Genomic DNA, 25,751 nt, shown 5'->3' with positions numbered 1-25,751 from the left:
GGCCTTTATGTAGCTGAGTGATCTGCAAAAATATCACATGTCCGTCAGAGCTTAGTGGTTCTGAATGCTGTCCCGTATCTTCTCTCAGTGTTAGAGATAGCAGGAGGGACTGGTACAAGGATCAGCAGTGGAGAGCGGATAACAGGGCCGGCTTCAGGTTTTTGTGGGCCCCGGGCAAGAGAGTCTCAGTGGGCCCCTTTAACCCATACCATGATCCATAATGCACAGATAAACAGATATAGTACAGTGCCAAAGATTCCACTTGTGTCTTCATTACTTGAGTGATATCTAAATTCTACAATAGTTTAGAAACGGGCGAATCCTCACAGCACACAGTACGTGCACTGGGGGGGATTCAAAAGTCTGCAAACACAGAGTCCTTCATACAGTATTATGGGCACCATATAGTGCTCCATACAGTATTACGGGCACCACATAGTGCTCCATAGAGTATTATGGGCACCACATAGTGCTCCAAACAGTATTATGGGCACCACATAATCCTTCATACAGTATTATGGGCACCACATAATCCTTCATACAGTTTTATGTGCACAGCATAGTCGTCAATACAGTATTATGGGCACCACATATTCCTCTATATAGTATTATGGGCACCATATAGTCCTCCATACAGTATTATGGGCACCACATAGTGCTCCAAACTTTATTATGGGCACCACATAGTGCTCCAAACAGTATTATGGGCACCACATAATCCTCCATACAGTATTATGGGCACCACATAGTGCTCCATACAGTATTATGGGCACCACATAGTGCTCCAAACAGTATTATGGGCACCACATAATCCTTCATACAGTATTATGGGCACCACATAATCCTTCATACATTTTTATGTGCACAGCATAGTCGTCCATACAGTATTATGGGCACCACATATTCCCCCATATAGTATTATGGGCACCACATAGTCCTCCATACAGTATTATGGGCACCACATAGTGCTCCAAACAGTATTATGGGCACCACATAATCCTTCATACAGTTTTATGTGCACAACATAGTCCTCCATACAGTATTGTGGGCACCACATAGCCCTCCATACAGTATAATGAGCCCCACATAGTGCTCCGTACAGTATAATGGGACCCACATAGTGCTTCCTACAGTATAATGGGCCACATTTATTACTCCATACAGTATAATGGGCCCCATATAGTGCTACATACAGTATAATGGGCATTGGGCCCCATATAGTGCTACATACAGTATAATGGACACATACATTGTTCCATTCATAAAAATTAGATAATCAAATACTCACCTCTCCCCGTTCCCTGCTGCTCCGGTCTCAGTTGCTCCGGTCACCTCAGTGTCTTCTGACTCTCTGAACAGAAGGCACGCAGTAGTGACTTCATTACCCCCTCTGCACTGCGACGTCACAGAGAGTCAGAAGATGGTGAGGCGCCTGGATCAACAATGAGATGTGAGTATTTGAAACAGTTTAAGGTGCGGGGGCCGAGGTGCGGCTTCTGTCCTGATGAAGAGGTGCTGCACGACCTCGAAACGCGTTGACCCTGTTTTCCTAATAAATTTTTATTCATTGGCAACCATTGTGAACTCGGCAGCAACGCAGGAGTGACATCTCCCTCCCAATCGTTTTGCACTGTTTGGTCCTTCTAGTGACCAATGTCCTTGCAGCAGCTGACATCTATTTCAATCTATTTCATGCCAGTTTCTTGTTGCTGTGTAGCAACTATATAAGGTGAGTGGACCTTTTCCTTGTCACCTTTTTGTTACCAGTTAAGCCTCTATTGCGTTTTCTTTCTTCCCAGTTTTGTTGTTTGCATTTTCCATACGGTAATACTACCCCTCCGTGCCACGATAATGAAATGGTGCCCTACCATACGGTAATAGTGCTCCTCCATACGGTAATGCTACCCCTCCGTGCCACCATACTGTAATAGTGTCCCTCTGTGCCTCCATACGGTAATAGTGCCCCTCTGTGCCTCCATACGGTAATAGTGCCCCTCCATACGGTAATAGTGCCCCTCTGTGCCTCCATATGGTAATAGTGCCCCTCTGTGCCTCCATACGGTAATAGTGCCCCTCCATACGGTAATAGTGCCCCTCCGTGCCTCCATACGGTAATATTGCCCCTCTGTGCCTCCATATGGTAATAGTGCCTCTATACGGTAATGGTTTTCCTCCGTGCCTACATACGATAATAGTGCCTCTCTGTGCTTCCATACGGTAATAGTGCCCCTCTGTGCCTCTTTATGGTAATAGTGCCTCTATACGGTAATAGTTTCCCTCCGTGCCTACATAGGGTAATAGTGCCTCTATACGGTAATGGTTTTCCTCCGTGCCTACATACGATAATAGTGCCTCTCTGTGCTTCCATACGGTAATAGTGCCCCTCTGTGCCTCTTTATGGTAATAGTGCCTCTATACGGTAATAGTTTCCCTCCGTGCCTACATAGGGTAATAGTGCCTCTCTGTGCCTCCATACGGTAATAGGCCCCTCTGTGCCTCCATACTGTAATAGGCCCCTCTGTGCCTCCATACAGTAATAGTGCCTCTATATGATAGTTCCTCTCTGTGCCTACATACGGTAATAGAGCCCCTCTGTGCCTCTTTATGGTAATAGTGCCTCCATACGGTAATAGTGCCTCCATACGGTAATAGTGCCCCTCTGTGCCTACATACAGTAATAGAGCCCCTCTGTGCCTCTTTATGGTAATAGTGCCTCCATACGGTAATAGTGCCTCTATACAGTAATAGTGCCCCTCTGTGCCTCTATACGGTAATAGTTCCCCTCTGTGCCTCTTTATGGTAATAGTGCCTCTATACAGTAATAGTGCCCCTCTGTGCCTCTATACGGTAATAGTTCCCCTCCGTGCCTACATACGGTAATGATGCATACATATAGCCTCAAGCCTCAAAAAAAAGATCTGCAGTCAGTTCGGGTCTAGCAACATGCATATTCAGCCTTATGTAGAGTCAGTTCCATGATTTCGTTACTGAAGCTCTCGGCGCAGGTATGTCTGTAAACCAGAGGCTTTTACTATGGCTCCAAACTAAGTTGTTGTATGTCAGTGCATGGTGCGGAGCAGGAAGGATAACTCATCCTGTCTCTGGCTCTAGTAATTACTCCCTAGGCAGAAGAAAACCTGCACAGACATATATGTAAGATCGATAAAGACCAGGATCTGCACTGCCATAGCACAGGGGTCCGGAAACTCCGATTTCTTATATTTATGGCTTCTTCAAATGCAATGGTTGAGTTTAGGTCAAAACCACAATCTCACTACACTTTGCCGCAGTTCCATAAAACTGCAACTCCAAGGGTACCCATGAAAAATCCATTGTGTGAACATAGCCTTACATGTGGGAATTGTTAAATTACGGTAAGTCTTTCATGTATAGAAAAAATAAAACTTGTGGTCAATTGTTGCATTCACACCAGGGGTGCAGGTATCACATCGGTCAGTAATTCTACAGCAGAAAATCCAAATAGAATTATGGCTGCAAATTTTGTGCCATATTTGTTGCAGATTATTGTTCTAAATTTCACGACATTGAAGCTTCGGTTGAGATTCCACACTTAAAAACCCCAATATATTCAGAAAACGCTGCAGAAAAATTCAGCAGGTAAATATAAATCACAAACGTGTTTTAGATTGTATTCCCTCCCGTAGGATTACATGGTTTTACATTTTTGCAGTGAATTTTTCAGCTGCTTCTCACAAAATTAGAATATCATCAAAAAGTTAATTTATTTCAGGTCTTCAATACAGAAAGTGAAACTCCTATATTATATAGAGTCATTACAAACAGAGTGATCTATTTCACGTGTTTATTTCTGTTAATGTTGATGATTATTGTTTTCAGCCAATGAAAACCCAAAAGTCATTATCTCAGTAAATTAGAATACTTTATAGCACCAGCTTGAAAAATGATTTTAAAACTTAAATGTTGGCCTACTGAAATGTATGTTCAGTAAATGCACTCAATACTTGGTCGGGGCTCCTTTTGCATCAATTACTACATCAATGCGGCGTGGCATGGAGGCGATCAGCCTGTGGCACTGCTGAGGGGTTATGGAAGCCCAGGTTGCTTTGATAGCAGCCTTCAGCTCGTCTGCATTGTTGAGTTCGGTGTCTTTCATCTTGCTCTTGACAATATTGTGGCCTCTCCACTCTTCCTCCAGACTCTGGGACCTTGATTTCCTAATGAAATACAAAATTTACTTTCATCTGAAAACAACACCTTGGACCACTGACAACAGTCCAGTTCTTTTCCTCCTTGGCCCAGGTAAGACGCTTCTGGCATTGTCTATTGGTCATGAGTGGCTGACACAAGGAATGTGACACTTGTAGCCCATGTCCTGGACACGTCTGTGTGTGGTGGCTCTTGAAGCAATGACTCCAGAAGCAGTCCACTCCTTGTGAATCTCCTCCACATTTTTACATGGCCTTTTCTTAACAATCCTTTCAAGGCTGCGGTTATTCCAGTTGGTTGTGCACCTTTTTCTACCGCACTTTTTCCTTCCACTCGACTTTCCATTAATATGCTTGGATACAGCACTCTATGAACAGCCAGCTTCTTTAGCAATGACATTTTGTGGCTTCCCCTCCTTGTGGAGAGTGTCAATGATTGCCTTCTGGACATCTGTCAAGTTAGCAGTCTTCCCCATGATTGTGGAGCTAGTGAAACAGACTAAGGGACCTTTTTAAATGCTTAGGAAGCCTTTGCAGGTGTTTTTTGTTAATTATTCTTATTTACTGATAATGACTTTTGGGTTTTCATTGGCTGTAAGCCATAATCATCAACATTAACAGAAATAAACAGGTGAAATAGATCGCTCTGTCTGTTATGACTCTATATAATATAGTTTCACTTTTTGTATTGAAGAACTGAAAGAAATTAACTTCTTGAGAATATTCTAGTTTTCTGAGAAGCACCAGTATATAAAACCGTACATGGTTATAATGCAGATTCCTGCCGTTTTGCAGTGTTTTTGTTTTTTTCATGCCGTGCTGAAACACATTTATCTTTTCACTTCTGAAAAAGTCACGGCCATTAATTGCATTGCAAAACCACGACGAGTTGCAGTCAAACCCCATACGGTCTTCTGGTGTGATTTTGAGTCTGCCTTAGAGCACGGGTACACAGCATCTTCAAGACGCCAGTGGAACTGTCACATTTTCTGAGTTAAAAGCACTTCAGCAAATTGCCAGCTGTAATTTCCATGAAACATTTTCTCAGCCTTTTTGGCTGTGGCTTTGCCGGTGACATCTTTGCAGTACACTTTTAAGTATATAGAACAGTGAACAGGTCACTTCTTCAATCACTACAAGTTTCTGACTCCTGACGCAATTAAAAAAAGTAACTCGAGACTGAACAATGTGCACAGCAAGTTGTTTTTACATTGCTTAGCATTATGTCCTTTTTTTTTGCAGAGGTTTTTCCGGCAGAATCCGCCTGAGAAATGTTGTGTATATACCCTTGAAAAAAAGAAAAAACATCTCATGTAGATATTATTATAGCACCATTTATTCCATGGGTCTATACATGTGAAAATGGGTATACCTAATATGAAAAAAAAAGTACAGTAATCTTGAACAATAGAAGTCAGCAACTGGTACAGGAGGAGAGAGGACCCTGCCCACAAGGGCTCAGTCTACAAGGGATGGGTGAGGATACAGTAGGTGAGGGTAGAGCTGGTCGTACAGTGGTTTGGTGGATCGGTGGTTACTGCAGGTTGTAGGCTTGTCGTAAGAGGTATTTCTTCAGGTTCCTTTAGAAGGTTTCCACGGTAGGCGAAAGTCTTGATATGTTACTGTATAAAGTTCCAGAGTTGGGGGGATACGTGGGAGAAATCTTGTATACGATTGTGGGAAGAGTAGATAAGAGGGGAGTAGAGAAGGAGATCTTGTGAGGATCGGAGGTTGCGTGTAGGTAAGTACCGGGAGACGAGGTCACAGATGTATGGAGGAGACAGGTTGTGGATGGCTTTGTTTATCATGGTTAGGGTTTGAACTGGCATCTCTAGGTAATGGGGAGCCAGTGACAGGATTGACAGAGGGGAGAGGCCGGGGAATAGCGGGGGGACAGGTGGATTAGTCGGGCAGCGGAGTTTAGGATAGAATGGAGGGGTGCGAGAGTGTTAGGAGGGAGCCACATAGCAGGAGGTTGCAGTAGTCTAGGTGGAAGATGATGAGTGCATGGACTAGGGTTTTTGCAGATTCTTGATTAAAGAATGTGGGGATCCGGGAGATATTTTTGAGTAGCAGTTGGCAGGAAGCGGAAAGGGCTTGGATATATGGATTGAAGGAAAGTCAGAGTCAAGGGTTATCCCAAGGCAGCGAGCTTGCGGGACTGGGGAGAGTGAGCAGCCATTTACTGTAATGGATAGGTACGTTGGGGGGGTCAAGTGAGATGGGGGAAAGATGATGAATTCTGTTTTGTCCATATTAAGTTTTAGAAATCTAACATAGAATAAGGATGAAATAACGGACAGATATTCTGGGATTCTGGTTAGTAGGGTGATGATATCTGGTCCAGAGATGTTGATCTGTGTGTCATCAGCATAAAGGTGATACTGAAAGCACTGAGATTCTTTGAGCTGTCCCAGGCCGAAGGTGTAAATAGCGAAGAGAAGGGGCCCTAGGAATGAACCTTGCGGGACAGATAGGCGGCGAGTGTCAGTGGGAGATGCTGAATGACCAGTCTGTTAGGTATAACAAGATCCAAGATAAGGTCAAATCTGTGATGCCAAGAGATGAGTCTGTACTAATAGGGAATGGTCCACTGTGTCAAAGGCAGAGAACAGGTCCAGAAGGAGGAGGACAGAGTAGTGTCTCTTGGCTTTGCCGGTTAGTAGGTTATTGGTGGCTTTACTCAGGGCAGTTTCAGTGGAGTGGTGTGGTCGGAAACCAGATTGTAAGCTGTCGAAGAGGGAGTAGGAGGAGAGGTGGGAGGATAATTCAAGATGGACGTGTTGTTCCAGTAGTTTTGAGGCACAGGGAAAAAAGTGATATGAGGCAATAATTAGACACAGAGGATGAGTCAAGGCAGGGCTTTTGGAGAATGGGTGTGATTGAGGCATGTTTGAAGCATGAGGGGAAAAGGCCAGTGGTTAGTGACAGGTTGAAGAGATGGGTTAGGATGAAGACTGGTGAGGTTTGGGATTAGGTGGGAAGGGATCGGTTCGAGTACACAGGTTGTGAGATGTGATCTTGAGAGTAGTGTAGAAAGTTGATCTTCTGTAATGGTGGAGAAGCTTATTTTGGTGGAGGAGGGCCAAGTAGTTATGAGGAGGGGTTGTGGGGGTATTGTAAGCCAAAGCTTTCTCTGATGTTGTCGATCTTCTGCATGAAGAATGAGGCAAAGTCTTCAGCTGAGTTGAGTTGAAAGGGAGTAGGAGCTGGAGGACAGAGGAAAGAATTGCAAGTATTGAATAGCTGTTTAGGGTTATGAGACAGGGAGGATATACCTAAAATGTTGGTTACTATCGTTTGTGATGCAGATTTGCCCCTCAGTTAACTGCAATGTGGTACACTGCATAAAATCTATGTGACAACTACACTTATGCCATGTAGCCCCAGCCTGGCTTTAATAGATTTTGCAGCATATAGAACCACTTTGCGAACATTTACAGAGGATTGATCCAGTCTGGACTTTCTACAGTGGCAAAAATTGCTGCAGACTTTGCCACAGATTTGACCGCATGCGGGGTGAAAAAAATAATGACATGCTGCAAAATTTACAGAGCAGATCTACCAAACTCTTAAGCCCAGCATGAAAAATCCGCTGCGTATCAGTCCTGTGCAAATTTACACTCATGGTGTTTTACGGCTACTGAATCCATAGCAGGAAAACCTCAGTGGCCGAAACCGCTGTGGATTTTCTTTCGACATCTGCTCATAAATGGACATGCTGCGAATTTCCACTGCGCTGTGCAAATCAAATTTAGTGAAATATCATACCCAGTGCTGCTGCTGTAATACGCATGACAAAAAAAAGACAAAGCACAAATTTGTAAAGAATTAGGCTGGAAACATACCTCACTAGTGTGGTGTTCCCCCACATTGTCATAATGATATAAATGGTGAAGAGCTCCTGTGCACTCACTGAACAACTAGAGACAAAGATTGGAGTAAACTGAAACCACTAAAAGTAAGTAAACTAAGGGAATACTAAAATATAAATGCTTTATTGGTACACAATAATAAACGTTATTGCAATAACTTACTATGAGGACCTCCTCATAGTATGTCATTTCAAAAATGTTTTTAATCTGTGCCAATAAAGCATTTATATTTTAATATTCCCTTAGGTTACTTACTTTTAGTGGTTTCAGTTTACTCCCATCTTTTTCTCTAGTTTACTGTACTACGCAGCATCTTTTCCCTTACCCTAAGGGCTCATATAGACGAGCTTATAAGTCAGACATGTGCTGTCCGATCGTACGGGACACAGACCCATGTTATTCAATAGTGCTGCTCAGATGAACGATTTTTTTTCTTGGCCCAAGTGTCCGTGAGAAAAAAAATTGCACCACGTACTACCATCATCCGATGGATGGAGACTCACACATTCAAGTCTGTGAGTGCAAGAAAAAAATCAGATATTTTTCTATTATAAACCTAGGAATCTGTAGTTGTATTTGATCATGTACATGTTAATGTAGTTGTATGAAAACTGATCACGCACAGTCGTAAAGATCGGATACATGGATGGCACATGGATAAAAATCTGAAAAGTAGAAAACAATAGTCCAAGTTTTCTGGATGAAACAATTTTTCATACGCTCGTCTGCAGGAACCCTAAAAGTAGTAACTTGGAAAGTTTTCACCTAACTGTGGCGAGAGAGGCGGCTGCGGACTATTCCAACTCCGTGAAGCGAGGCCATTGCTCTAAGCTCAGCAAACCCTGAGTATAACACTAGAGGGAGAGCTTGGATTGGATTTCAGATCTGTATGCCATGTTTGTCAGGGATTTACCTAGTGTCGCCACCCGAGGCCTGAAATCATCCGACCATATAGAAAGTCCATTATCATGGGCGTAAGCGAGCGCCCGTATATACATAGGGATTTCCCTCGGTAGATTTCTGCTTTCTAATAGTTGCACAGAAGGTATTTCCTATTTTGTATTTTTTTAATGCATTAATGTCAGACCCGCTTCCTATAAAATAATGTCTTGTAGGATAAACGGAAAAGAAGAGCACTGGGATGAGCGGCGACATGGAAGGTAGAGAGAAAGGGTGTGGGCGATAAGGACTAAGGGGTTTCCTATTGGTTTGTGATGACAGCATCCTTTTCAGAGCATCCTCCCTCCGTCCATGCTTGTTCGCCTCCCTTCTACTCCCTCCTTCATTACTGATTCATGATGAGAGGCTGTAGCAGCAGCGTCTGTGGATGCAGTGATCTCATCGCTCGCTCCTGCAGCCCCACATACAGAAGCCGGGCCCTGCTCTTCCCTCCGCATCCACTGCCGGCTCTACCCCATCACTCTGCCCTCTCACAGATGCTGCTCTTTTTTGTAATGGTGCCTTTACGTCTATCGTAGATACATGCATAGATGACTCTACACATGCCATGTAATGGATGTCTGGTCGCGTTCCTCCTAAGGATACTTCCATGTGGCATTACCATGTTCTAGATGCCCAACACCACCATTCCACTTGCTAGAAATTCTTCCTTTAGTGTATGCGTGGGGGATTCCCTTAAGGACCCCCACATGGAGGAAAGGATTCCTTCTTTTACCTCAACAACCCCTAAGCTTTCCCCTCCCATCAAAAAGTCCCAGGACGTTCAGGATGAGAAGAGCAACTTTGTCAACGAGTACGCCTGTCGTGTCCTGGAGCTTCTGGGCATGGGGCATCGTTTGTTTGTACCCCGACTTCTGGCGGTGAGAGACTTGTTGCATCGTCATTTTGTATTTTTTCTGGAGCAGGGTCTGCATGTTTTTCATTCTGCATGACTTTGTTGTATGTCACCGGCGTTGTCTTCTGCGTAACCCAACCCTGCCAAACGTCTTTTCTTCTCCAACTGTTGCACCCATTAGCCGATATATGATGCATTTCCTTATTGGAGTGGGTTAGGCTTAATATTTGGAGGCATGTGGAGGCCTACCGGGGTTGTTTACAACAGGGTTGAGATATTGGTGATTATTTGTCATGAATACATATCTGAATATATACATCACGCCGTCTGGGCCTTCACCAAATCATAAGAATCGCCCATCACGGCACCGTCATTTATTTATTTTTTTTTTTTTTTTAAATCATTCGTTGGCCTGCAATTGACTGGCATTCCTATGCTAATGCAGAAATTCCTACGTCTTCAGCCTTTGATGGGTTTCTGAGGATGAGCTGTCCTTAATGTTGGGTTTACTGCTCCTCTGGCAAAACTCTCCTGAGCTGTGATTTCTATGTGGTTCATTTTACACCCATTTTTGTCACAGATTTGACTTTGCCTGGCTTGCCAGGCAATGACCTATATATATATGCCAATAGTATATATATATTTATATATACCATTAAAATATACTTTTGCATACAAAAAAGCAAGAAAATATATATTAGAAAGTCATTTTGGTCGGGAATTCCCTCTGGGTTGACATCTAGACCATCCTAAATTTAGGATCCAAAAGTATATGTGAATTGGCAATGAAATGAGGTAGGAGCTCAACAAAGGGAAGCTAAGGGATGAAGGTAGGGTCGGAAATCTTGTTTTGAGGTGCATATCATATATACCGTAGATTTTTTTTAGGTTCCAGTAATTGAATATTCATGTGAAATTTCATTTTGGATCCCCCTGTTTAACTTATAAGAACAGCGACCAAGATATCTAGAAGTATGTAATAAATTAGAATAAAGGCACCATTTACGCCAGTCTGAGTGGCGGAGTATACAGAGTACAAGCTGCAGTAGTTGTGTGATTAGGAGAGTTGGTAACGGACAGTCCAATTTTATAAAGAGACGGCACATAGTGATGGTTTTTATTGCCTTATGGTTAATGGGTTCTGACCTCTGGGACCCTCTGAGAAAGAAGGGATCACAAAGATGGACAGGTACTGTGCCGCCTTCATTTTTTTTTCTCCATAGCAGTGTTCAATCGCTGGCTATGAAGGAAACTGAAGCACAGCCCTAAGTGAGCAGGGCAGCTGTCGCGTGACCCGAGTTCCGCTGTGCAGGGAAAAGTTAGAAGGGGGTACAAGGCTGAATTGGACTCCTGCAATTTTAGGATCAGTAACAGGTTAGAACCTACTGGTCACATCATGACCGCATACTCAAGTGATATGGATATTCTATCACGTTGCAAGAAGGGAAAACAATGCAATCTGCATATGTTATTAAGCAGATCTTAGACCTGATGAAGATGCTGAAATTATTGTAAAAATCCACATCAGTTTGGCTGTAAAATCCTTTAACTCAGTCTCCACCTACCTAGCCTGTTTGACAGCTTCTCAGGGTCCCTCCTCCCTGCTGAGATTCCATACTGCTAAATACAAGCTGCAGCTATCAATCAGGCTGGGTTGGAGGAGAACAAACACAATTAGGCTCATGAGCTAATTCATTCTTTAGCTGTATAAAAGGCTCATTTTTATGTCAGAATATACAGCCATTCTGACAAGTATTGTCAAAGTAAATGCACCAGCCTTACCAGGTCTCCTATCCATTCATTGTCAATAGGACTGCTAGAGAAAGTCCAATGCGCCTTTTTTCTCTGACAGTCCCATAGAAAATGAATAGAGTGAATGTCAGGCATGCTGTATAGTCCTGGTCTCGGAGTTCCAGTGCTTTGATCTCTGGGTCGCTGGGGGTCCCACTGGTCAGAACCCCCAGTAGTCGGCAGGTTTAGATTTTTTGATTAGGGAATAACTTTTTTTTACTGACTTTAGCAGGCGGCCAGGAATCTGAACAATATTTAATGAATGTGCTATGTAAAATCCCAAAAGTGCTTTCTGCTACATGATGAATATAGCCTAGCATGGCAGTCCCCACTGCCTGGTCTGCCAGTAAAAGGTTTGTGTTAAGAAAAAGAATGAGCCTCATGTCCAACAGGTCATTGGGCTCAATTCGATAAGTGGACATGTTGATACATTTAGAAGAAGTTAGCATCCACCATTAAACATTATAAGCACTCAACATATCAAATACGGCTAAGGGAAATGCAAAGGAACGTATTGGAGTCTGGCTCATCAAGGGAATAATGGACCAGATCTTGTGCAATTTGGTGTTTTAGAAGCAAAAACCAATCTGATATTTATCTCCCTCACTTATGTGTGACAGAAGAATCTCCTCTTTTCTGCGGCGCTATCGTTGCTTTCCCAGTGTGAACCTATAAGACTTGCATCAAGGCTGTCATAGACCTAAAGGGAAATAATCATCAGAAAATTATCTTTAAAATCAACCACTAAATTATGTGTAATAATGAGAAATAATACAGGAAAAAGTATTGAACACGCTTACTGAAATGTATTTAATACTTTACTTCATACAAAAGCCTTTGTTGGTGATCACAGCTTCAAGACGACTCCTTATGGAGAAACTAGTCGCAGGCATTGCTCAGATGTGGTGAAGAGTGAGAGTGCTTACCACTCAAGGAAGTTTTGGGGTGCTTGGGTATGCATTAAGTATCGCTAGTGCTCGATCACAAGCCAATAAACGTGGGAATTTTCCATGTATGGCAGGCAATTTCTGCAGGTATTTTGGCTATCGGCCGCAAAACATGCGGGGTGGCAACTCGAGCATGGCGCTCGAGCACCCCAATCCTCACTTAAGTGGCGAGCACGCTCACTCATCACTACTCAGGTGTGATTTTGGCCCATTCGTCCACACAAACACTCTTCACATCCTGAAGGTCCTGTAGGCTAGAGTTTTTCCATTTTCTATTGGATTCAGGTCGGTGATCGGCGGGCCCATTCCTACAGATTCAATTTCTTTGAAACCAATTGAGAGTTTCCTAGGCTGTGTCTTTGGGATCATTCTCTTGCTGAAATGTCCTCCCTCGTTTCATATTCATATCCTGGTAGATGGCAGCAGATTTTTATCAAGAATGTCTCAGTACATTTGACCATTCAATCTTCCTTCGTTTACATGAAGTTTGTAAGTGGCGTATGCTGAAAACAGCCCCACACCATGCTGTTCCCACCTCCAAACTTCACTGTTGATATCATGTTTTGGGGGTGATATGCAGTGCCTTTTGATCTCCAAACACAGTGTTTATTATGGTATATAAAAAGTCCAATTTTGGTCTCATCTGACCAGACTATATTCTCCCAGTATTTCACAGGCTTGTCTAAATATTGTTGGGAAAACATTAAACCTGCTTGAACATGCTTTCTGTTCAGCGATGGAGTCTTGCGTGGTGAGCGTGCATACAGGCCATGGAGGTTTATGCATTTATTATAGTTTTCATTGAAACCATTGTACCTGCTGATTCCAGGCCTTTCTGTAGCTCTTCATAGGTGGTCCTTGGCTCTTGGACAACTCTTCTCATAATTCTTTTCATTCCTCTGTCTGAAATCTTGCAGGAAGCACCTGATCGTGTCTGGTTTATGATGAAATTATGTTCTTTCCACTTCTGGATTATGGCCCCTACAGTGCTCACTGGAACCTTTAGTAGTTTAGAAATTCTTCTGTAACCAATGCCATCAGTATGTTTTGCAACAATAAGGTTGTGAAGGTCTTGAGACAACTCACTGGATTTACCCATCATGAGATGTTCCTTGTGTGGAACCTTAGTAATGAGACACCTTTTTATAAGCCATCACTTGAACCAACTGATACTATTTTTCACTAAGTGGCAGGATTGCTTTCTAATTACTGATATATTTCAGCTGGTGTCATGACTTTCCACCTTTTCCCTATGTCATTCCTCACTATTACGCATAACTTAATTTATGGACCTCCATGGTTTGATGCCTTTGCCTGTGTGGATTGTATGGGTTAGAATGTCATGACAATGGCACCTTTAGAAATATATTTACTTATAAAATTGATAACTTGTTCAATACATGATTCACTGACCCATAGATTTATATTGGCTCATTTCATCTGTGCCCAGCTCCATAGATTATAAAAGATATGTGCTGTATCCGTGACAAAATACACTTATGTGCAATACGGATGTCTGAATGAGGCCTTATGTGTAGAGCTTCTTTTTTTTTTTTTTTTTTTTTTTGAACATTTAAAGGGATAGTATCCAATTGAAATTCCTTAAAGGTGTATTCAATTGGTGATCTCTACAACTCCATGTATCACATTGTCAGCCATCAGTCTGCTTCAGCTTTCCCTGGTGATCACAACCCATTGGTGTGGGTTGGAGAGGACAGAAACTTAGGATAGGTCCTCTATGTCAGGTTGATGTGGGTCCGACACCCGGGACCCCTACTGTTCAGTTTCTTTCACCTCCACCTTTGGCCGCATGTCAACAGTGATTCGAGACGGGCAACACAACTCTGTTAACTGGGTAGTATCAGGTCCTGGTACTGCAGCTCAGCTCTTATTAAAGTGAATAGTCCTATGTGCCTCCCTTTGCTGCGTCCTAGAGATGAGCAGATCGATTTGCAGGAGCCAAGTCAGTAGTCCATTGCCACCAGACGGGAGTCCTGTGAACCGCTTTCTACTTACCGGTATCCAAGGCACCTCTTCTGATTTGTAGGCCTGACACGATATCATTGTTGTAATCTGATATTGACTGCCTACTGAAAGGATAAGTCATTAATACCCTGATCCTGGACAATTCCTTTAAAAGTAAGTCCATTGGTCAGTGGTTCAAACACGCAAGGCCTTGTTAAACAGAACCTGTCCCATTGTACTTGCAGTGTGATCTGTGGCTAGCATGGTATAGAGGAGGAGAAGGGGAGCAGAATGATATATCGGTTTGTTAGAAAACTTCAGTACAGCTTGAATTTTGTTCATTAACATCCCTGGTCTTGGTGTTTGTATGGAAGAGTCCAGTGGGCGGCCCTACCAGTGATTGACAGCTATCTCTACATGCACAGTCATACAGGGGAGACAGTCAGTCACAGATTGGACTCATATTCGTACAAACACACTGGACTTCACTGAATAAAATATAAGGTTTCCTGAAATTTTTGCCGCAAAGATGTTCTAGTCTGGTCCGCTCGTCCTGCTCCTGTGAATGCACGGATACAGCTTACATTGTGAGCTCAACATGAACAAGTCTGAATGAGTCAAAGCGGAACTCTGACCAATCAGATTCATCAGAGTACGTCAGGTGACATCACTGACCAATCAGCCAAAAAGAGAGCTAAATAAGGATAAAGACTTATTATAAGGTTATATAGCGAGCCGTATGCGTCTGTTACTGGAAGAATATATTTATCATATGGTTCTAGAAGGATTTTGATGAAAGAGACATCTCTTAAAAAAAAAAAAAATAATGCTTCGTTCTGATTGGTTGTTATAGACAGCAAGGCTACTTTTTATATCAATAATTTTGGAATGTATCTACTATATAATTGTCTAAGGGTCACTTCCGTCTTTCTGTCTGTCCTTCTGTCTGTCACGGAAATCCCAAGTCGCTGATTGGTCGCGGCAAAACGGCCACGACCAATCAGCGACAGGCACAGTCCGACGGCAAAATGTTCACTCCATACTCCCCCCAGTCAGCGCTCACACAGGGTTAATGGCAGCGTTAACGGACCGCGTTCTGCCGCGGTGTAACGCACTCTGTTAACGCTGCTATTAACCCTGTGTGAACAACTTTTTACTATTCATGCTGCCTATGCGGCATCAATAGTAAAAAGATCTAATGTAAAAAATAATACAAAAAATTAAAAATCATTATATACTCACCTTCCGGATCCAGCCCAGGCCTTTCCCACTCCTTGCGACGCTCCAGTGACCGGTCCATGCATTGCGGTCTCGCGAGATGATGTAGCGGTCTCGCGAGACTGCACGTTAACATCTCGCGAGACCGCAATGCACTCTTGGGAGCGACGGGCACAGTCCGGCCGCTCCCTACTCCCCTGCACTCAGTGCCCCCTCTATACTACCCCCCCAGTCAGCGCCGGCCGCCCACATGCCGTTGTAGCAGTCCGTTAAACCGACTGCATTACACATAATGCATAATGCGGTGTAACGCAGTCTGTTAACGCTGCTATTAGCCCTATGTGACAAACTTTTTACTATTGATGCTGCCTATGCAGCATCTATAGTAAAAAGATATAATGTTAAAAATAATTTAAAAAAATACAAAATTGTGATATTCTCACCTTCAATCGCCTCCGCAGCAGCTTTTCCTGCAGCTCGTGATGCTGCGGTCCCACTGCTTCGCTGATTGGTCGCGCCCAGCCGGCACGACCAATCAGCGACATTGCCGCAGGATTTAAATCCCGCTTCGCTGATTGCTCGTATATACTACTATGTGGGCTGTGCTATATACCACTATGTGGGCAGTGCTATATACTACTGTGTGGGCTGTGCTATATTCTACTGTGTGGGCTGTGCTATATACTACTATGTGGGCTGTGCTATATACTACTGTGTGGGCTGTGCTGTATACTACTGTGTGGGCTGTGCTGTATACTACTGTGTGGGCTGTGCTGTATACTACTACCTGGGCTGTGTTATCTGCTATGCGGGTTGTGCTATATACTATGTGGGCTGTGCAATATACTATGTGGGCTGTGCAATATACTATGTGGGCTGTGCAATATACTATGTGGGCTGTGCAATATACTATGTGGGCTGTGCAATATACTATGTGGGCTGTGCAATATACTACGTGGGCTGTGCAATATACTACGTGGGCTGTGCAATATACTACGTGGGCTGTGCAATATACTACGTGGGCTGTGCAATATACTACGTGGGCTGTGCTGTATACTACTGTGTGGGCTGTGCTGTATACTACTGTGTGGGCTGTGCTGTATACTACTACCTGGGCTGTGTTATCTGCTATGCGGGTTGTGCTATATACTATGTGGGCTGTGCAATATACTATGTGGGCTGTGCAATATACTATGTGGGCTGTGCAATATACTATGTGGGCTGTGCAATATACTATGTGGGCTGTGCAATATACTACGTGGGCTGTGCAATATACTACGTGGGCTGTGCAATATACTATGAGGCTGTGGTATACACTACGTGGGCTGTGTTATACAGTACGTGGGCTGTGTTATACAGTACGTGGGCTGTGTTATACAGTACGTGGGCGGTGTTATACACTACGTGGGCGGTGTTATACACTACGTGGGCTGTGTTATACACTACGTGGGCTGTGTTATACACTACGTGGGCTGTGTTATACACTACGTGGGCTGTGTTATACACTACGTGGGCTGTGTTATACACTATGTGGGCTGTGTTATACACAACGTGGGCTGTGTTATACACTACGTGGGCTGTGTTATATACTGCGTGCGTGGGCTGTTATATACTACGTAGCTATGTCATATGCTGTTTGGGCTGTTATACACTCCGTGGGCTGTGTTATATACTCCGTGGGCTGTGCTATATACTATGTGGCTGTGCAATATACTACGTTGCTGTGCTATGTACTACGTGGGCTGTTATATACTACGTGACCGGCTGTGAACAATCAGCGACAGGCGCAGTCCGAATCCTGTGTATTCAATGTATTATTCTAAAATCTTCATAAATAAACTACATGCATATTCTAGAATACCCGATGCGTTAGAATCGGGCTACCATCTAGTGTAGATATATATATACATATATATATATTATACACACACACAGCAAAAATAGATATATGAGGTGGTCTAATGAAGAGCCACATAAGAGGTGGCGGGGAGGAAGTGTGGGAATATTAGATGTAAGGGATGACATGATCAGGTCATAATTGATCCTGCAGAATGAAGTGCTGTGGGAAGGAAAAGACGATGAAAGGTCTGTACTGTCAGGAGAATAGACAGTCATGCACTATTTCTGGGTCTTTGGTTTATTAACTCTTTAAGGGGGTGTGTGTGTGTATGTGTGTATATACGGGGTGTAATATATATATATACAGGTCCTTCTCAAAAAATTAGCATATAGTGTTAAATTTCATTATTTACCATAATGTAATGATTACAATTAAACTTTCATATATTATAGATTCATTATCCACCAACTGAAATTTGTCAGGTCTTTTATTGTTTTAATACTGATGATTTTGGCCTACAACTCCTGATAACCCAAAAAACCTGTCTCAATAAATTAGCATATCAAGAAAAGGTTCTCTAAACAACCTATTACCCTAATCTTCTGAATCAACTAATTAACTCTAAACACATGCAAAAGATACCTGAGGCTTTTAAAAACTCCCTGCCTGGTTCATTACTCAAAACCCCCATCATGGGTAAGACTAGCGACCTGACAGATGTCAAGAAGGCCATCATTGACACCCTCAAGCAAGAGGGTAAGACCCAGAAAAAAATTTCTCAACAAATAGGCTGTTCCCAGAGTGCTGTATCAAGGCACCTCAATGGTAAGTCTGTTGGAAGGAAAGAATGTGGCAGAAAACGCTGTACAACGAGAAGAGGTGACCGGACCCTGAGGAAGATTGTGGAGAAGGACCGATTCCAGACCTTGGGGAACCTGAGGAAGCAGTGGACTGAGTCTGGTGTGGAAACATCCAGAGCCACCGTGCACAGGCGTGTGCAGGAAATGGGCTACAGGTGCCGCATTCCCCAGGTAAAGCCACTTTTGAACCATAAACAGCGGCAGAAGCGCCTGACCTGGGCTACAGAGAAGCAGCACTGGACTGTTGCTAAGTGGTCCCAAGTACTTTTTTCTGATGAAAGCAAATTTTGCATGTCATTCGGAAATCAAGGTGCCAGAGTCTGGAGGAAGACTGGGGAGAAGGAAATGCCAAAATGCCTGAAGTCCAGTGTCAAGTACCCACAGTCAGTGGTGTGGGGTGCCATGTCAGCTGCTGGTGTTGGTCCACTGTGTTTCATCAAGGGTAGGGTCAATGCAGCTAGCTATCAGGAGATTTTGGAGCACTTCATGCTTCCATCGGCTGAAATGCTTTATGGAGATGAAGATTTCATTTTTCAGCACGACCTGGCACCTGCTCACAGTGCCAAAACCACTGGTAAATGGTTTACTGACCATGGTATTACTGTGCTCAATTGGCCTGCCAACTCTCCTGACCTGAACCCCATAGAGAATCTGTGGGATATTGTGAAGAGAAAGTTGAGAGACGCAAGACCCAACACTCTGGATGAGCTTAAGGCCGCTATTGAAGCATCCTGGGCCTCCATAACATCTCAGCAGTGTCACAGGCTGATTGCCTCCATGCCACGCCGCATTGAAGCAGTCATTTCTGCCAAAGGATTCCCGACCAAGTATTGAGTGCATAACTGAACATTATTATTTGATGGTTTTTTTGTTTGTTATTAAAAAACACTTTTATTTGATTAGACGGGTGAAATATGCTAATTTATTGAGACAGGTTTTTTGGGTTATCAGGAGTTGTATGCCAAAATCATCAGTATTAAAACAATAAAAGACCTGACAAATTTCAGTTGGTGGATAATGAATCTATAATATATGAAAGTTTAATTGTAATCATTACATTATGGTAAATAATGAAATTTAACACTATATGCTAATTTTTTGAGAAGGACCTGTATATATATATATATATATATATATATATATATATATATATATATATATATATATATATAATTAGTGGTAGTATTATTTATTTTTCATTCCCTCATTCCAGTGGCCATAACATCTATCCTTTTCACCATATGAGGGCTTGTCTTTTGCAGGACAAGTTGTATTTAATATTTCAATTTCATTTACAATATAATGTTTAGAGAAAAAAACAAAATAAAACCCAGTAGTTCTCCATTGTATTGGCTTCTGTTGGTACAGTGTTTACTGTGGGGTAAAGTGCTGCTGGTCAGTACAGTTATACCACATTTATATAGTTTTTGCAGAGTAATATACTACGTTTTGATTGAGTTTATTCCACTTTTGAGAGGTAAAGCAAAGTGACCAAAAAAAGCTGTTCTGATTTCTTTTAGTTTCTATTTACAGCATTCACCATAACCTATTTTATTAATTTAGTAACACAATATTTTAGTAGTTCAGACTTTTTACGGTCAAAGCAATATTAATGATATTATTTAGCAAATGGAAAAGGTAGGTGACTTAACCTTCCAGCTGCCAGTACCAATCACAAAACTGTATTCGAGTCCGCTCCATACACCAGCACCCTATAAATAAGACGAGTTTTTTCATATTCATTTATGGGAAGAGGTTAAAGCATAATAATATTATGACGGTTTAGACTATTGTTTGTAACGTATGCGACTTGCGATAACTTTAATGATTAGGGTTCAAGTGCATTGGGATCAACCTGGAAAAGGTTCTAAAAGTGCCGCCATTGTTATTCTATAGGCTCATACACAATAATAGAATTTTGTGTCATTGCATTATTTTCTGTTGAAAGTTCATGTATGGAGATAATCAGAATTTATCTGTACAGAATGGCAGGTAATCATCACAATCCTTTGTTTTTTTGTTTTTTTTTTAGACTTCCAAGGAAGATCTCTTACAAGCTGATTTTGAAGGGGCGTTAAAGTTTTTCCGGGTCCAGCTGCCAAAGCGTTACAGGGCCGAGGAGAATGCTCGGAGACTGATGGAACAGGCCTGTAATATCAAGGTAACGAACAGCCATTTTGTTAATTTTTATTTTTTTTATTTTTCTTAAATGACCAATGTCAGTGTTTTCTTTTATTCTAGTGTATTAGTTCATACCTGGTAATGTTCTGTCTATGTTCTGTTACGGCGTAGTATTAAGCTAGGATGGCCAACATTATATATGGGAGAGATCTGAATCGCTTGGTGTAAAAACTGCTTTTTTTTTTAATATGTAGTAAAATTTCTTAGTAATGATGTTTTCTCTCCCTTTTGTTATGGAAAGGGAAGGATCTGATCCCTCCACTATTCCACTGAATTTCAGACATGGCCAACTTGTATAAGGGGGAATACTGACATACCTGTCAATCAGTGAGTAGAACCGCCCACTGGACTCCTAAGCCCAGAATGAGAAGGAATCAGAGGGGGTTATCTGAAACTTGACTCACTTTAGGGTCTTCCAGGAGCCACGGAGTCAGACCGTCTCTGAATCAGTAGGGTACAATGCGGGTGGACATCTTGGCTGCCATACAAATGACAATGTTCTGCTTAGAAACAAGCCGTGATCTTCAGAAACCTGTGTATCTTCATGGGAATTCTTGACATCTGCAAAAGTAGCAGTAGAAATCTTTAGCTCAGGAAGGAGAGGCGATAATGGAGAATTGTGGCACTTGGTGTCAGTATTGGACAGCCTTGGATCGCCGTCTTTCTTCAGTCATAATCTCATAATTGACGTCCTTGAAGTTTTGTGGGTTTTTTTCCATTAATACATGGCTTTAATAAATTAGAAAAATATTGTGTTGTAGCCCCTGCACCATTTTATTTTTATGTTTTATTAATTCTGTGCATGCTAAATTGTAATGATTTTTTAATAGAGGGTAGTGTGGTTCACAATACCCATTTTTGTGCCTTCTCCACTGTTCAGGACGCCTTAAAGGGAGTGTGTCGGCACAAAATGACTGATCAAACCAAGCACATGTGCTTAGTGACCAGGCACCTTAGTGCATCTCTCCACCTACTTATTATTCACCTTTTTCCACTCTCCTCTTCCTTGATTGACAGATCTGGCTTTGCCAGAACAAGAAGAAATCGGAGATGGAAAACAAGTAGGTGGGAAGGGGGCATAGAAATGCTTGGACAAGTGAAGATTGCACTGAGCTCCTGCGCTTGGTTTGAACAGTCATTTTGTGCTGACAGATTTCCTTTAATCTGTTCTCTAGATGGTGGCGCACCTACACAGTAGAGCTCCCTCTGGAGGACTTGATGTGCGCTTGCATTAATTGAACAGTGTTGTAATTCTTCATCCCACCTGTGGAGGTGCTGCAGCAGAAAGTTCCTACACATGATCACTGGTGGTCACCTGTCTTAATTTGTAGTGAATTTTCTAACACAAGCAGAAGACGACCCCTTTAAGCATCCTCAGTGTAAAGAATATTAGCATTAGGTCTGTAAATATGATTACAGGAGCAAAAATTCAGAGGGTTCGTACATGGGTCATTTTTTCATTTTTAAAGATTAAAGGGTGTCTGTTTAGTTAATAAGAAAATCTGAATTTGGACTTTACAATCTGCCATTAGTCTCATATGTGGGTAATTATCGTCTTCTTATTCATGGCAGTTTTGCAGTGAGTTAAATAATTTGGACTTAGGTAAAATGTGTGTATCCAGATGTGTGAAAACAAATGTGAAAAAAACATGAAGCAGTTAAAAAGTGACATGTTTATTCTTTGGGGGGCTCCATTTGGAAGCCACCCGCTCTCTATAGTAGAAGATTTAGGAAAAAGACCCCCTGTGCATGGCCACCATTCTGTAATGATGGTTATAAGCACTGCTCGTTTGTTGGGAAGGACCACCCTACTGACACTCATTCACTATGATTGTCTCGTCTTATTGTGCTGTTTCTGCCCAGATTGCCCTTTTACAAGATTCTGTTTTGTTATTTTGCCTATCGCCTTGCTTTACACTGCAGCGCTGCTTATTGTGAATATACAGCCATTGTTTTGGGGGAGGTGTCTTGAAAAACATTCCGTTTTGTCCTGGAAAGTACTAGAGCTTTGTGTACGAGAAGCAGAGGAAATCCAAGATCCAGAAATGCACAGAGAGTTCTATGTGCAGACACAAAGCTACGAGGTGTTTCCTACAGCACAGCTTCACCGCAGGAGCCGCCGCTCTCCCCACGTGGCCTGACCGCCTGCTTTACATCTGTGTTATACTGATATCTGGTGTCCATTACTCCCATCAGATAAATAACATCCTGAGTGACACTCACAGATATCATAGAATTGATGGAAATGGGCAAATCTGTCCTATACAATAGTTGTGATTTTTATTTTTTGTAGTGTTTTGTTTTTTTGTTCTTCCTTTTAGTGCATGGGTATTATGTCATGTTACTGTCCCATATAAGACTATATTCATATCCATAGAGTCATGGGTGTAACGAAGACCAAAGCAGCTGCTATAGGGTACCGAGTGGCTACAGGGGTCTTTTCGGGTACGAGAACGACCTCACTATACTGCTGTAGTGGTTATTGCCATCATAGTAAGTAGTACAATCCTCCATCACTTTCTGACTGTGGGGGTCCAGCTGCCCCGACCACATCCATCAGAAGTTGTGAGCCATACGTGCCAACTGTCCAGAATTTTCCAGATATAATTCTTAAACAACTTTGGGCTTTACGAACTTAAAGGGGAAGGGTTGACGTATAACCCATCCAAAATGGTGTTACCAGGGGGGACAGAGGTATTCTGGGCAGATAGCTTCACGATTGCTGGGGGTCCAACTGCTGAGACCTCCACCGATCCGGAGCTTGCACTTCCCCACTCCATTCATTCTCTATGGGACTGCCGGATATCGTCTCCTCCAGTGCTCAGCTTCTTCCACCAGTCCTACTCACTGTCCATTTATGTTCTGTTCCACTGCATTACTGCTCTGTGGCCACAGGTGGCAGTCTTGTACCAGTGTTTATTCTGGGAACACTGAATTGGAATTGTACCCAAGTATAAAGGAAATGTCACCATTTATCGATTCCACTCTCTGCTACCTATAAATATCAGAGAGTCTGTTGATCCCACAAGCAATTGAAAGGGCTGTCCACGAAGGAGAAAAAATCTAGCCTCAAGAAATGTGCAGGAAATTAAAAAAAAAAAACTTATACCCAACTGTCGCACTTCCCACCATTCCAATGGTCTAAAAGGGTTTTCTGCACTCTCATGGTCATCACAGACAGGACTTCAGTGACCGGTATATATAGCTGATATCACACCATTCATTACAGATGGTGTCACAGCTCACCTCCTCCCCCCTGTACAGTGACTAACTAGCCATCATTCACAATAGGCGATGTCACACATTAGAGCATGCTCAGTTAACACTTATATACAAATAGGGTCCAAGTCAGTCTAGCGCCCCTAAAGTCCATGTCACTAACAGGAAAAAAAAAATATATATATATATATACCGTATATACTCACAAATATATATTTATAAAGATTACCATGTGATCTACAAAAATCTACAATATCAAAATGGAAAAGAAAGAAAATACGGTAAGTAATTTTCTGATGACATATTTCTTTAAAATCCAGACGACCCCTTTACCATTCTGCGTGCACCATTCTGATAAGTCTTCGTATACTGTAGGATATGTGGCTATGTGCACTCAGATTTTTTTAGGTTTTCTAGGGTAAACCACTTCAGAAAACGCTCCTGATTTTGAGAGATTCTGTTTTATTTATTCTTATCGTTTCCAGAGTCTGTTGTGAAACTCTTCTGAATAGGTTTGGACAAGTCTTTTTGTTCTTTTTTTCTTGCAGCATTTTTTTTTTCAACCTTTTGATTGAACAGAGCCTAGATTGTCGTGGAATCGATCAGGATCCACTTTAGATCGAAAAAAAATGCTCAAAAGACTGAACTTATGAACAGCAAAGCGGTTTTATAATACAAAGGAATAGCAAGAGTGTTTTTTATTTATTTAATTTTTTATTTTATTTTTTTTAAAGAAAAGACTGATTTGGTATACTGCTGCGTTTTTGCAAACTGCACCACGTCACTTCTTTCAGCGTTTTTTTCACCACAAGGCAGAAAAACAACACAGGCATCAGGTTTTGCTGCGTTTTTGGTGCCAGAACCTTAAGGGAGTTGCTTCATGATTTTTTGGTGGGCACTAAATTTTATCAGCATGTACAAGAGACAATAAAAACGCAGCAACACCTGCTTTGTGTAAGCAGCTTCTTTACTGCCAAGAAAGCAGGTTTTACCTGCAGAAAAAAACCCAGCAAAAACTCAACATGTAAACACAGCCGAAGTGTCCTTTCTTCCAACCCCTGGAGGAAGCCATTTTCCAGACGGCCACTAGAGGGCAGAATTGTCCAGTCTCTTTTATATTTAAACCAGACACAAAGCTGAAGGTTCCCCCCAAAAAAGGTGACCTGATTGTTAATTGCTGAACCCATCATATCATATATTTACGTCCCTTTTTTTTCATGAACCTTTGAGCAGCTGCAATCACTCGCAATACTGCGTTGTGTGAGCGAAGATTATTTCAATATCAAAGAAACATTGATATGTAAAAAAGATGCTTTCATGTCGCTTCTCCTGAATATCAGAACAATTGTTGCTCATTAGCATTTGCAAAGGCATTTTATACCGCAGCGTCTTTGGGTAGACTAAACCCGAGCGCATATACTTTTATATCATTCTTCCTATGCTATGACTATGGTGGTTTTTAAAGCGCCGCGTTCTCTATTGTCTGCCCGCACATCTGGACCACTATGTCCTCGTGACCGATGTATTTTTATAGTTAAAGGAACAACCACGATGATCAGCTGCAGAGTTAAAAACCCATTGCACAAATGCCTTAGGGGCGTACACACCATGGGGCGGATTTATGAAAATTGGCGTTTTATACGCGAATCTAAAGAAAAGGTCCCTGGAATAAATTTCACAAAATGTATTAAAAAGATTAATGATTTTGCTTCCTGTTGCAATGTCAGTAAATTAAATCTAAACTCTATGAGCAAGTGCAGATTTAATGCCAAAATTTGCGACATTTTCTAGCATAAGGCCATAAAACACGGTCTTAGACGTCATTTTGATGTCCTTTAAATTTTCATATATGATAAAAACGGACTGAATTTCC

The 25,751-nt window shown here is 42.1% G+C and overlaps 1 protein-coding gene across 7 annotated transcripts in view; it reads left to right on the top strand.

Moving 5' to 3' along the window:
- The window catches only part of RABGAP1L (RAB GTPase activating protein 1 like), a 268,486-nt gene that overhangs the window by 200,479 nt on the left and 42,256 nt on the right, over positions 1 to 25,751 (top strand). For 5 of the 7 annotated variants that reach the window (XR_013218588.1, XM_077277811.1, XM_077277812.1 and 2 more), the window contains one exon: positions 20,511 to 20,639. Coding sequence is in view for 5 of the 7 variants with exons in the window: in XM_077277811.1 (XP_077133926.1) it covers positions 20,511 to 20,639 (129 nt within the window). In the remaining 2 variants the exon portion in view is untranslated. Of the gene's footprint in view, positions 1 to 9,352; positions 9,883 to 20,510; positions 20,640 to 25,751 lie in introns of those variants that run through there. The other 2 variants (XR_013218590.1, XM_077277815.1) reach the window with 2 other exon arrangements.

Source organism: Ranitomeya variabilis, chromosome 8 (genome assembly GCF_051348905.1).
Source record: "Ranitomeya variabilis isolate aRanVar5 chromosome 8, aRanVar5.hap1, whole genome shotgun sequence".
Taxonomy (NCBI): Eukaryota; Metazoa; Chordata; class Amphibia; order Anura; family Dendrobatidae; genus Ranitomeya; species Ranitomeya variabilis.
This window is presented reverse-complemented; position numbering and strand designations above follow the sequence as displayed.